General features: G+C 37.7%; 1 protein-coding gene across 1 annotated transcript in view; it reads right to left on the bottom strand.

Annotated features, from left to right (window-relative positions):
• meis1a (Meis homeobox 1 a) overlaps positions 1–13,482 on the bottom strand; it is a 75,250-nt gene extending 61,768 nt beyond the window's left edge. Inside the window, exons 1-6 of the mRNA XM_078166519.1 lie at positions 12,882–13,482; positions 8,585–8,820; positions 5,379–5,520; positions 2,155–2,205; positions 2,018–2,068; positions 415–561 (exon numbers count right to left, since the gene is read on the bottom strand). Coding sequence (XP_078022645.1) covers positions 415–561; positions 2,018–2,068; positions 2,155–2,205; positions 5,379–5,520; positions 8,585–8,820; positions 12,882–12,893 — 639 coding nt within the window. The 5' untranslated portion in view covers positions 12,894–13,482. The remainder of the gene's footprint in view (positions 1–414; positions 562–2,017; positions 2,069–2,154; positions 2,206–5,378; positions 5,521–8,584; positions 8,821–12,881) is intronic.
• Between the last annotated feature and the right edge of the window lie 639 nt (positions 13,483–14,121).

The raw sequence follows: 14,121 nt of genomic DNA, 5'->3' as shown, positions 1-14,121 counted from the left end.
TAGTGTTCTTGCTGTTGATATTTTAGAACTTAATGTGCACTTCAACAAATCAGGGAATTTATCTTAATAAAGTATCATTAACATTGTTTAACTTTTTCATGCAGCACATTAATTAATAATAAAAACTGTAATTGAAACTTAAATTGACCTGTTGTTATGTGCAGATGTGCACAAAAGTCTGAATCATAAAGCCCTTTAGGCATCAGATAACACAACATCTGTAACGTCTTCTGAAAATCAGATATATGATTTAATTAAATAATAACTGATAAGTGAGCTGACTCAGACTGTGTAGTGTCCTGCTGCTCTGTGTATCTGTACGATCTGACACCATCATGTCATGACACTGACACGAGACAGCAGCAGAAAACATCTCGGTGTGTATCAGTTTCCAGAAAGTGACGGTGAGCTCACCTGATCCATGTTGTTCCCTGATGACCTGATGAAGTCCTCACTGTCCGACTTGTTTCCATCTCGGTCGTCTATAACCAGATCGATGGGCATTTTCCCTTTCAGACAGCTGATGTACCGATGACAGAAGTTATCGCAAAGCTCATGAACCTGGAAATAAAATATACAATAAAAATATCTTAACACAGCCAGTTCTTTTTAAAACAATCGGCCTAAAGTTTAAATACTTGTACTCCTTCAGTCAATACAATAGTGTTAATACAGTCACTGCAAAGAAAGATTCTGATATCAGGATCAGAAACACTTCATTGATCCCCAAGGGGAAATTGTGATTCATAGAAAGAGAAGTATGTAAATAAAATATAAAGTTAAAAAAACAGTAATATATGGTAAATAAAACAATGTTTAACATTAGTGCTTCAGAACTTAGGAATAAACTATGTTCACTGTGCTGAGTCTGTGTACAAAGTACAAATATCTGCACTGAGCTACATTGCACTGTATAAACTAGTGTTTCATTCAGAAATATAACATTCTTATTATGCTAATTATAATAATAATAATGTTTGCTACATATACATCAACAGGATAAAACAGGAGTAAGAATAAGAGTAAACATAAGAAATATGTACAGGAATATACTTAAATATACAGTACATGTCGACAGTGGTGTAATGTAACTAAGTACAATTACTCAAATACTGCACACAAGCAAAACTTTGATTCTTAGACTTCACTTGCATATTTCCATGTTCTGCCACTTAATACTTCTACTCCTGTACTGTGTGTCTCAGAGGGAATTCTTTTTATTGCAGAATCAAAATCAGGTTTATGGCCAAGCAGGTGTCCACATACGAAGAATTTGCTTTGGTGTGTTCACATAAACACAAGAGAAAGTGAGGTAAAATAAATGCAAGGACTGCAAAAATAAAAAAAAAAAAAATATAAATATAGAATAGAGTAAAATTACAACATTTTTTTTTAAATCTTTCTATAATAAATCTTAATCAAACAGAAAGAGCTGTGCAGATTTTAGAAGTGGGACTTTGTGCAGCGATGTGCAAAATTGTCCCACTACATTTATTTAAAACTTGTAGTCACAAGTTTTTGCATTTATAAATATCATATACGCTGATATGATATGATGGAGTACTTTACTATTGAGTATCTAAAATTGACTCCACAGTGACAAATTACAACATTTATATACTCTTACAAATATCTATTAGTGATAAAAACAGAATTATATAATATACTACGATGATGTAACACTTTCTGGAGCCATTCTGTATTATGAGTACTTTTACTAATGATAATACTTTACTGTACTTTTCCTTTTATGACATTTTGAATTGACGACCTTTACTTATAATTGAGTACTTTTATACTGTGGTAATTTTACTTCTATTTATTGGTCTGAGTACGATAAAAGTAGAGGATAGATATAAACAGATATATAATACAAAAAAGTGTTATTTTCTTTAGGATTAAACTTGTTTTATCAGCCCAGTGACCATCTTCGCTTTAATCTTACTACTTTATATTTTGTTGCTTAAATTAAAGTGCTATAAGTAAAAGGTCAAAGGTCGTTTTTTTTTTTTCTGACCTTCTCCAGCTCCAGGAGATGGAAGCGTAGCACTTGTATCGACTGGACCATCTGCAGAAAAACAAATGACAAAAAAACAACAATTATTTAAAACATTTCAGTATTTAAAATCATATTAACAATAATAACTGACTCACCAAATTATCCAGCTCTGGGTTTGATGAAAATAAAGGCCTCTCTGATCGGATCTGGACACAAAAAAAAAAAAGAGTTATAATCATTAAACAACAACCATCCGGCCTGGAGCCCGGACCCTCGGGGGCCCGAAGGATCCTGGTTCACTGTGCGATAAATCATTTGTCATCATTTAAGCTCCAACCAGCGATGACAACGGCAGCAGATTTATCAAAATCAAAATTCATAGTAGCTTTTGAAACAATAGTTCTTTGATTTCAGGCAGAAGCCGCCTCTCATTTGTCCAGTGATCCAGGAATTTGAAAGCTGAAATGACCACCGCAACAAGATGTTATTAGCTGCAGCTAGCTAGCTATTTAAGCTAATGTTAGCTCCATGAGGTGGTTGAAAATCTCCAGCTGACTTTTTAATGTGTCCACTAGACGTGATTTAAAATGAGAACCATGCTAAAAGACTGAAGCTAACGCTAACAGGTGTCACCACTGCTCACAAATGTATATTCTGCACAGAGAGAATGTCACTTTTGATACTTTTACTTTGCAGATAATAAAAAAGTAAATGCTTGAATGCAGGACTTTTACTTTAAGTAGTTACGTTAGATTTCTATTTTTTGTGTTGTAAAAAAAAAAAATCAGACTAATCAGGGTCCTACAGCTTAAAGGCCTTTGCACACTGAGTCCCAAGATGTCGCACGTCTTAAAATAAATATGACCTCATGTTGTGTCCATCACGTGTGCACATTGAGTTTGAAACTTTCGTCTGTCATTAAAGCTTTCAGAATAGGTTTGATTCCCTGTGTTTCTCGCCTCCTTCAGAAGCTGTGAAGAAAATGTGGCGGGTTGACACATCCATGACACGATAGAGGAACCTTCATAACTCAAGATGTGGATCGCACACTGACAGAGAGGGCGACAGTGTGAGCACAGAGCGGGAGGACAGCTCAGACCCTTCATACAGCTGCGGTGCCAAATGCAAGACACAAGGAAAAAGAGCAGTGACGGCCAGATAAATAACTCCAAGGGAAAGAAGCAAAGGAGGAAATGTGTCTTTACATTTAGTCTCGTATTGTGAACTTCCGCAGCGCATAGAACAAAGAAATGCATCAGACTGAGGGCGTGCCATATCATCTCGCTCGGGTTATAATGGTTTCATTTTTAATAGGATATGCAACAATAAATATTTTGACTTGTTGACATAATGATGTCATACTGTTACCCACTGCAACAAGAAGCATGGCTGAAAGGGGAAAAAACAACTCAGTCATTTAGGATTTTAATAAAAGAAGGAAATCACCTGTTGATTTATATATTTTTTTGTATTTGGGAGCTGTTTAAATGTGTAACTTGCGGTAGATTTTAATTTGTTGATCTATTAATATTGTAACAGAATCTGAATCTCACTCTGAGTTACTGTTGTTGTTCACAAACTAAAGAAATGAAACATCATTTTAGTTTTTACTGAATATTTGAAGCAAACTGTGAAACTATATCACTGATTCTGTTGCAGTTCTATCTTCTTAAATTAATAATATATTTTTTAACTAATTTGTCATATCGTCAAGAATATCGTTATTGCAGAAAAAACCTGAAATATTGTGATATCATTTTAGGGACATATCACCCACCCATACATTGGGCTCAGTATGGAAGGTTTTTGTATATAACAATTTTTTTCAGATGAGGGATTATAAAAGTGCATCCGCAAAAACTGACTCAGTGCGCAGAGGTCTTAAAGGTTTAAGACTTTTTTAAGGGCACACATAATAATATTTAAGACCAATGTTACACTATCCAAAATTAAAACATGACCGTCTCCAGCATCAATGACGGTGGGACATTTTTCCTCAAATGCTAAGTGTAACATAAAACACAGGGGAAAAATAGATGATGTAGATGTATGATAGATGTACTTTGAATGTTAAAAAAGATGAACACTGTGTAGGTGTGGCGGAGACGAGGGTGGAACAGAATCAGGAAATACCAGATGTTTGTTGGTAGTTTTTTTTTTTTTACGTTTCTCACTCTGCATGTCAGATTCCACTGCTTTGACACCCAACGTGCCGGGTTTGAAAAACCAATTGCATAAAACACATCGAGCGAGCCTCGACGATTTCCTTTTATCGATGTCAGCCTTGCCATAAAAGCTTGGTTAAAAAGACCATTTAGGTTGAATTTGTAATGTGATTAATTAACCTAAATCAATTGCAAACGTCTGTGGAAGTATTTAAAAAATTTCAATTCAAATGAATTTTGGCAGATGTGTCATAATAAAGCTGCTGCTTTTGGACACAATTGTTAGCCTGTCCTCTACTGCTGAACCTGGTCTGCAGTCCAAGGGAGTTCAGTAGTTGGTCACAGGTAGACTTATTCAGTTTGCGTCTGAACGCCTGGTCAAGTGTGGCGTGACGATGCTGGCTGCTAGCGTTAGCATCAGAGGCTGTGCTAGCTCGGAGCTCCAGGTTCGCTGCTAAATGCTTTGTGTTGAGGTGATATTTCAGACTTTAAGTTCTGCGAATGTACAAAAATTCCTTCCTGCAGAAACTGCAGAGAACGCTGCTCCTATCAACAGTTCCATCTGGACGTCATTTAAATGTAAACGTTCCAGTCACAGAGCCGAGAAGCGTTGTCTTGTCTGCCTCCATCATGTGACAAAGACACTCCCCCAATCCCAAATGGATCCCTTACAGACTCGTTGACTCAAGCCCTAAGCTTTGCCTTAGCTCTTAACCTGATGGAGTCTGAAAGGGATTCATTTGGGATTGGGGGACTGTGGCCCTCAGTGACGCACCGGGTCAAAGGGCACCACGGAACGCGATTAATCAGCATTACTTTTTTTAAATACACTATTTTTTTCTGTGATTAATTAATCAAAATTACCATGTTATTTTGACAATCCTAAAAAAAGGATTCATGAAATCATTCCTCCCATGTCCCAAACATTTTTAAGACTTCTGAAAAATTGATTTAAGACATTTTCATACCAATTCAGGCCTTCTTTTAGGATTAATGAATTGAATGTCTTTTAAGACTTTTTAAGGATCCACAGGTACCCTGACTAATAAACACACAACGCAGGTAAAGTGGGATAAACTGGGGGGTCACTGGGGGCCCACGGCTCATTTTAGCCGCGGGCTCATTGCAGGATTAATCCGGCCCTGGCCCTTTATGATCCTGCAGATCTGTTCTGTATTAACTCTGACACGTGGATAAAACGTGTGTTTCTGTACCTGTTTGGAGAAGACGGCGATGTCCTCGTTGAAGGAGTCCGAGGAGCAGACGTCTCCTCCGGCCACACCGCTCTCTCTCGGCGTGCAGGTTGCCAGTTCACATTTTTCAAAAATCAGTGCAAGCAGGGGGAATAAAGGATGTCTGCAGGAGAGAAGGAGGAGAGGAGGGAGGACGAAGAGGAGGAGGAAGAGGAGGGATCAGCTCAGACTGTAACACAAGTTTCCTGCCGCCCCTATGAGAAACATTCATGTGGCCTTAGATTCAGTAAAATAATTTTCAAAGCACTTTTATAAATTAAAAAAGGACCAAATTAAAGGAGTGTTTAATTCAAATTATGTATTTTTTTTGAAGTGTAGAAAGTTGCCCACGTTTGGAGATTTCCTACATTTCTGTCTCCAGCCTTTAATGATGGGGTCGAATGGAAAAGTATTTGTATGAAACATAAAAATGATTACAATTAAAACATGAAACTGCATCACTCCTCTTAAGTGTCCTCACTCACTCTGAACACAAGCCTATAGGGAATATTTCTTCAGTGTAAAGTTCACTTTCAATAAGTGGAAAACAAACATAGTTATGGTGTGAAGGAAGAAATCTGGACAAACAAAACCAAATCTTGCTGCATGATAACACCAGAGGGGAGTGAGAAAATATATATTTAAAAAAGCAATATAAAGGAGGAAGTAAAACTTGGATCTGTAATAAAACACAAAGCAGCTGCTCCTGATGCACAAGTACTGCACGGGAGAAAGGGAATTATTTCCCCCCAAGAAAATCAAGTCACACAAAAACTTGCATCACGCACATATAAGTACTACATGAGAAAATCACACAGAGAATATTTAGCCTGGGCCAACAAAAAATAGAATATATATATTTATATAACATTTTTAGGATGAACTTTGTCTGTCAAAACGAATAAGGTTCTGCAACCAATAGGATAGCTTATATAAAGCAGCTTAGAGCGACTTTCAAATGTGTGTAGCTCTATACAATCAAGCGCTAACCTTACTACACGTGTCTCAGTCGTGTGTTTTCCATGTTCACCAAATTGCCGACTGGCCTGACAATTTCAGGTGCTAATTTCAGACCCTGGTCACAACAAACTAAAGCTTGGATCTCATGTCATGCCCAGATTTCTTTGCTTCCATATTAACATGAAATAAGAAGGAGCTCTTTCAAAGAAATGTTGTTTCAACTTTAGTTTCAATTTAACTGAAGATAATTTGATATCCAGCTTTATACATCCCGTCCTGTGGTGACAAGAAAGTCAAAATGTTTTATCAAACAGGTCAACTTGACTTATATTAGCATTAAAATGTAAGAAAATTCCCTGACGCACTGTGAATAATGTCGTCTTGGTGAAAACACAAAAGTCCCCAGAATTGAACCCTGAGGAACTCCAAACAGTTTTTGGCAGTGAAGATTTGGTTTGATCGAGGTAGCAGAAATTAACAGGACCGAGTCCTGTAACTTGGACAGGAAACCCATAACTGGGGTTATGGTGTACTCTGATGATTAGGTGTAATCTGATTACTGGGCCTCTGTAAACAGAGAGTAGAGCTGAATCAGAACGTTTATCAGTAAGCACGTTTACATGGATGTGAATAACTCAGTTAAGATCAGGTTTTTGGAGTATTATGTTTATCTGTTTGAGCATTATCACATTATCCCGTGTACGTGAAACCCGAATATGCTAGCTGGAGAAATCAGAATGTCTACAGGAAGAATAAATAACTCGACTTATTGGTGCTCATGTTCATACCATATCCGCAATATGATCAGAACTGGGATAAGTCTCATAAAGGAGTTATTCATGTCCATGTAATTGCCCTAAGTGTTTCACTTATTTTTTTATGCTAACATGTCGAACATTAGCTGGTCGCAGCTTCACAAATATGAGGGCTTGCTGCTTTTCTCAATCATACATGATGGGATCTTTGAAGGTTTTGGACCGTTGGCCAGACAAAACAAGCAATTTGAAAATGTCTCCTCGGGCTCTTGGAAATGAGCATTTTCCACTTTTTTTCTGAAAGTTTACAGACAAAACAGTTAAAGTGTAGAACAGAGTGACAGAGAAAATAATCAGCAGATTAATCAACCACGAACTGACTAAAAGGTGAGTTGATTTGACAAAGGTTTTACAGTGCAGCTGAACGTCAGAAGCAACAAGTAGAGAAACTGCAGCTGCACACAGAGCAGAGAGGATCCTGCTGCTCCGACAGGCGACAAATATCCAAAACTAGTGTTTATGTTTTTGCATTTTCAAAGATTGTGGCAAGTTAAAAAGCTGAAGTCGTGCTTTTAAAGGAGTAATCTATTATATTTTCTGACAGGAGCTGACTACACAGGTTGGACATAACGTTATTAGAAAGGAAGAAAGTCTCGTGTGTGTTTGCTCTAAATTTTTTGGTTGTAACATTTAGAAAGTGTTGAACTTTGTTGTTGTTACATTAGAGAGAAACAGAGAAAGACATGTTTGAGCAGCCGTGGTGGAATTTAACTAAGGACGTTTATTCAAGTACAGTTTTGAAGCACTTTTACCTCACATGTTTATTTTTATGCCACTTTTGACTTTTCTTCTACAGCCTGCATTTCAGAGGGAAATATTGTACTTTTTACTTCTTTATGTCTTTCACAGCTGTAGTCAGATTGATTACGTTATTTTATACAAAACTTATAATGAGCTTATAGCATTAAGTGCATTGCTACAGGTAAAATTAGCTCAACCTGCACTTGTAATAATACATGATGTAATGAGAAGACAATAAAACACTGACAGGAGCCATTTTTCTGCATAACGAGTACTTTAACTTTGGATACTCTGATTACATGTCGCTGCTCATACTTACATATTTTTACTGAAGTAACTTTCACTTGTCAAAGAGTATTTTTAATGTACTTTAACTTAAATAAAAGGAGCTGAATATTCTTCTTCCACCACTGTTGAGTCGTCTGTTTCGTTCTGACCTCCTTATGAACGCACAGCAGGCCTCACTTCATCACACACAAACAATGCTGTTCTGGCTCAGCTTGGCCTGGAATGGCACGGCTCGTAACGCCGTCCCAAACAGTGACACAGATAAATCAAACATGAAACGACACCAAGAATCTGTTTTCACAGAAGAAGAAAGAAGAGCTGTTTTGTCCTCATGTGTCCTGTCTATTTTTGTCATGTTTTACAGTGTCAGTAAACTCATCATACCCATAAATGGCGTCTTTGTCCCTCTTGACGGTGTCCCCAGCTGTGGCACCCATGCTGCTGCTGGTGTGGGTGGACTGGGCGTACTGGTGCGGAGGGTATGGCCCAGCAGCAGCGGCGGCGGCCAGGTGCACGGCCTGCAGAGAGCGGGCAGCAGCGGCATGGTGGTGGTGATGCTGGTGTGGGTCTCCGTACACCCCGCCCACCCCCTCCAGCCCATAGTGGGCCAGGTCTTCATACTGAAACACAGAGATAAGAGATGAGTGACCTTTGACCTCTTTAGTAGCTTTAGAGCTGCCCGCTGACCTCAGGGGAGGTCGAAACGCAGATAAATGTGAACGTTAAAGGAGGTCAGACAAACTGTGTGCAGCGTTTACAGCAGGGTGAAGACGTTTATTGGACTTTATTTAAACGTGAGTTGAATTTCAACAGGTGTAAAATTAATTGCTAATTTCAGAAAAACAAACACCAACAAGACTGGTTTTATTTCTTTAAACAAAAAGATTCCCAACTTTCTTTGTAAAAGTACAAAGTGGGTGTTTTTCTATATAATAATGAACATATAAATACATGCAAGTATAATTAAATCTAATAGAACAAAAACCTTAAAGTGATCTTAGAGTAAAGTCAAGGCCTCTCACAAACACTAAATGTCAACAACAAAAATAATAACGAGGCTACAGGTGTTTCTGTTTTTATGTCCACCCCTTTGTTTATTACCTCTAATGTGACACACACTGTGATGCTCTGAGAAATTATTCATATTTTTACACTTCTAAACACCCAGTCTGTTTAAAATGTATTCTGACAATCTTAGATTTTTCACCAGAGATTATTTTTTCCATGATCAAAATAAAAGACTGACTATTCAGAATAAAACGCCCTTAAACCTTCTGAAGCAGACGAATGATTCTATTATAAATACAGAGATTTACAAAATAACATCAACACAGTGGAATTAAAACGTCTCTGACATTAACTCCATTTGTTGCAGGGCTGTTTGTTAAGATTACATTATGTAGGTGTTCCTATTATTTTGACCCACAGGATCAATTAACTTTTAAACTCCTGTCTGTGGACTCAAATGATATAAAAGCAAAACTCAAATTAATTTCCAGATAAAATCATGGAAATTAAAACTGTAAATTTCATGTTAACTTTTCCTAAAAACAACCCGAAGCTTCCTGAACCTAAACAAAGTCACTCCACTGGGAGTAGTAGTAATAGTAGTAAATAAGACGAACACTTTAAAACATTCATTAAGTTAAAACAAGGCGTCTCTGACATTAACTCTGTTTGTTGCAGGGCTGTGTGTTAAGACTGCACCGTGCAGGTGTTCCTATTATTCTGTCCACCCTCCTGTTTATTTTGTCTGATGTGATCAATACTGTTAAAGAGTTTTAAACGTCATCTGTGGACATAAATGATACAAAAGCAAAACTAGAGACAATTTTCAAATAAAATGATGAAAATAAAAATGTTAAATTTCATGTTAACTTTGTCTAAAAACAACCTGAAGCTTCCTGAAACTAAACAAAGTCACTCCACTGGGGAATTCTCTACAGAGGGGGGTGGACAAAATAACATGAACACTTTAAAACATGATGCACTCGAATGCAAAAACATTAATTTAGTTAAAACAAGATGTCTCTGATTGCATTGTGCAGGTGTTCCTATTATTCTGTCCACCCTCCTGTTTATTTTGTCTGACATGATCAATACTGTTAAACTTCTAAAATATGTCCCTGGACATAAATGATACAAAAGCAAAACGAGAAACAATTTTCAAATAAAATGATGAAAATAAAAATGTTAAATTTCTTGTTAACTTTGTCTAAAAACAACCTGAAGCTTCCACCCGGGGAGGTGGACAAAATAACATGAACACTTTAAAGCAAGATGCATTCAAATGCAGAAACAATCAAGTTAAAACAAGACGTCTCTGACAGAGTCTAAACTATAAACTGCTGCAGGACTGTTTAATAAGACTGCACTCTGCAGGTGTTCCTATTATTACGTCCACCCTCCTGTTTACTTTTTTTAATATGATAAAGAGTTTTTAAACAACACGTCTGCAGACACAAATGATATAAAAGCAAAACTCTATTCAATCTACATATATAAAACGATGGACATTAAAAAAGTAAATTCTATATTTACTTTTCCGAAAAACAAGCCGGATGCTTCGTCTGTCCACTGGGGAATTCTCTGCACGGGGGGTGGACAAAATAACATGAACACTTTAAAGTAAGACGCATTCAGATGCAAAAACTATTATATAGTTAAAACAAGACGTCTCTGAAATAAACATAAAGTGTGTAAACATCAGTTTGCATTCTGCAGATACTTATTTTGAATTATAGTCATATTGTCTATTCTCTTAAATACTTTATTAAACTTTGACTTCAGTGTCCCAGCAAAAATCTATTACGTCAAAAAGAAAATAAAAATTGTAACTATATTGTAAGTATATTTATGTCTGCGTCTTTATCCCAGTGTTTTCTAACATGGTGTATAAAGAGATTTTGTAGTAAGTTGAAACAATGCAAACTGCAGTCTGACATTAGGTAAAATAATAAAACTTATTTGAGCCAAAAAGAGTTTGTTTTTAATTGAAACAACTGAAGTTTAATTCCTTTTTTGTCTTTTAAAGAATGTGTCTGAGTCTTTGTGATTTTATTTCATCATATTTGAAATATAAACTCACACTCATTAAAAAAAAAGACTGTAAAACGTTAAATCTCCAAAGCAACAAGACAAAAAGAGTCATTGTGAGGAAAAATATGTTTTAATTTCAAAATCAAAAATATGATTTTAGTTTTATTTCTATTAAGAAAACCAAATATATTTGTATAATATTTCTATAATGATGTTTTTAAATAAACTTCTTAAATTTAAAAACTGCATTACTGAAGCCAAAAGGTGATTTACACAAAAATTAAATTATATTTTTATTTAAATAACCAGCACGTCTTGTTTCTTTTATTCTTTTTATGTGTTTAAGACAAATCTGCTGGTGCTGTTTGTTTCATTATTTAAAGTGTCTGTTCTTACTTTAACCGCAGCAGCTACAGGTCCCCACTGTGAGCAAAATCAGGTCAACAATACGCCAGATATTTATCATTTAAATATTTTTATGATATAATAAAGTTTTAAAGGAGCTCTCATTAAAGGGTCTCTGTGTGGGGATTAGGCCGATCACTGATCAGTAATCAATAAAACGCAGTTTAAGCTTTGACCTCGACAAACAGCCGCCAGAGTGAAGAAAAAAAACGTTAATATTAGAAAATGTTTTAACTTCAGAAAAGTGACTTTGTTGGAGTGTGTGTGTGTCGAGCTCCATCAGTTCCGGCTCAACAGATTTTTATCAGCCGTGAAACAAAAAAAATAAAATGTTTGTTCTTTTATTCTCCGCCGCTGAAGCACAAAACGGCCGAAACACAGCGCGTGCAGCCGGAGCCCAGATCATCTGCTCTGTGTGAGCTCAGATTCTTCTGACGTCAAAGTCCTGAACTTCATTTTAGTTCTGAAATTTAAAAAAAAAAAAGGGAATAAAAGTTTTAAAAGTTCACAAGTTTTATTGTTGGAATAAAATAATCCTGTTTTTTCTTTCTAACTGAAAACTTTGGTCATAAATCAAGTGTAAAGTATGAACTGAAAAAAAACTTTAAGGCCTAAAATTCAAAATAAACTCATAAATCTGAAGCGTTTCTACAAACTGCAGCAACTTTATTATCAAAAATATAATTTTATATTTGTGTAAACGGTCTCCTGCCGCTGACTTTTATTTTTCTCCATTTCTCTGCTCACTTTTTGTAAAGTGAATTTAATGAAAGCTCCGTTATTGTGTCAGTGCCGTTATTATTTACTCAAACAAAAGTTTTAGAAAAGTGTGTAAACGTTTTTATTTTAATCTGTTAATATGAAGCTGGTTAAAAAAAAGAAAACTATGAATTCCAGTTTTAATCCTGCCTGTGAACAGTTAAATAGATTATTTTTACGCACGCACAAAGTTTGTTTCGTTACACTTTGAGATTAAATGGTAAATATTTAATTAGCTATAAGACGAATATTCATAAAGTGAATTTTGTTTCCACATCAAGGTTAATTTATTCATCAGTTAAATAGTTTAAATCCTGTTTCCTCTCAGTTTTGTGTCAATTTAATGAAATATAGTTAGTTGACTGTTTTCCACGGATCCGAACTCAGTGTATTGAACATGAAACTTGTGCAGCTGAGACCAACCCGTCCTCACGCTCATCTGCTGCCTGCGCTCCAAGAAAAGTTGATTTTTACGCACCCGTTGCGCCATCGGCCCCGTCTCTCCGCCCGGACTCCAGGTGACTCCTGCGGGGCAAAACACACATCCAACTCCCCGGTACCGGAGCGTTAATCAGTTAATCCCGTGTGTAACGTGTGTACGCGAGTCCAGGCGCGGAGGAGAAAAGAAAGGCACAAACACACACACAGAGGAGCAGCAGCAGCAGCAGGTCCCTGCAGGCTCCGCTCCGCTCTCCGCGGGAACCGACCGACGGCGACACTCCGCCACCAGCAGCAGCAGCCCGGGCAGACGCTGTCCTGCTCCCGGCCTCCAGCTCCGAGCAACAACCGCCCAACGAACCGCTCAGTCAGCAGCAGGCCGAATCCGATCAGGGTACATCCAAACCGGGGGGTTAAAGTGAGGCGGACCCGCCCGCTGCGCTCTGAGCCGGGCCGTGCTGCGCTGTCTTCTTCGCGGAGGTGCGTTCAAATCCCCATCGCAGCTCCGGCGGAGCGGCTTCCTCCTCCCTCAGAGCAGGCCGTCAGGGTGTGAGGGGAGGCAGGGAGGGAGGGGGGACGGGAGGGAAGAGGGGAGGGGGAGACGGGGGGAGAGAATAGTTTCTTTTCTCACTTAAAGGAGCAGAGACTCTCCGCGCGTCCCCGCTACTTCCACAAGACATGCCAAGGCGCGCCACCGCGAGGTGCACTGGATGGAGGGAGGCACATGGGACAAGTTTGCCTGCAGGGCTTTCTGCCAGAAATCTATTCATTTAACCCAAATCATGATCTTATTCCTAAACTGGACCAAGAAAAGAGGAGGCCGTCTGTCAGAAAGCCCTGAAGGTAAACTTCTCCCAACAGCTGGGGGCAGAGGACAAACAACATGTCTCCTGTTGCTGATGAAGAGACAAATATTTGTGATAATACAGAGAATCGTTGGGACTAAAGAAATGAGGGTGGAGTCAGGTGATGAGGGACGTCAGGTAAAACAGGACAAACAAGCTTTCACATCTAGAGCTCTTAAAATATCTGCAGCAAACCCCAAATGTGTTATTGCATCATCACCACAAATGATTTTGTTTGCAGATATCTGATATGCTGATATGTAACAACTCATTTGACTGATGATATCAATATATCCACTTTTTTCCTACCTAATTTTAGTGATCATCACATCTCTTGTGTGGTGGAATGAACATCATATTATACATACTTACTCTTATCATGACGGCCAGCAGCAGATGGAGACATGAAATACAATACTTGTAAATGTTTGTATC

This window comes from Epinephelus lanceolatus, chromosome 3, assembly GCF_041903045.1.
Source record: "Epinephelus lanceolatus isolate andai-2023 chromosome 3, ASM4190304v1, whole genome shotgun sequence".
In the NCBI taxonomy this organism is placed as follows: domain Eukaryota; kingdom Metazoa; phylum Chordata; class Actinopteri; order Perciformes; family Serranidae; genus Epinephelus; species Epinephelus lanceolatus.
This window is presented reverse-complemented; position numbering and strand designations above follow the sequence as displayed.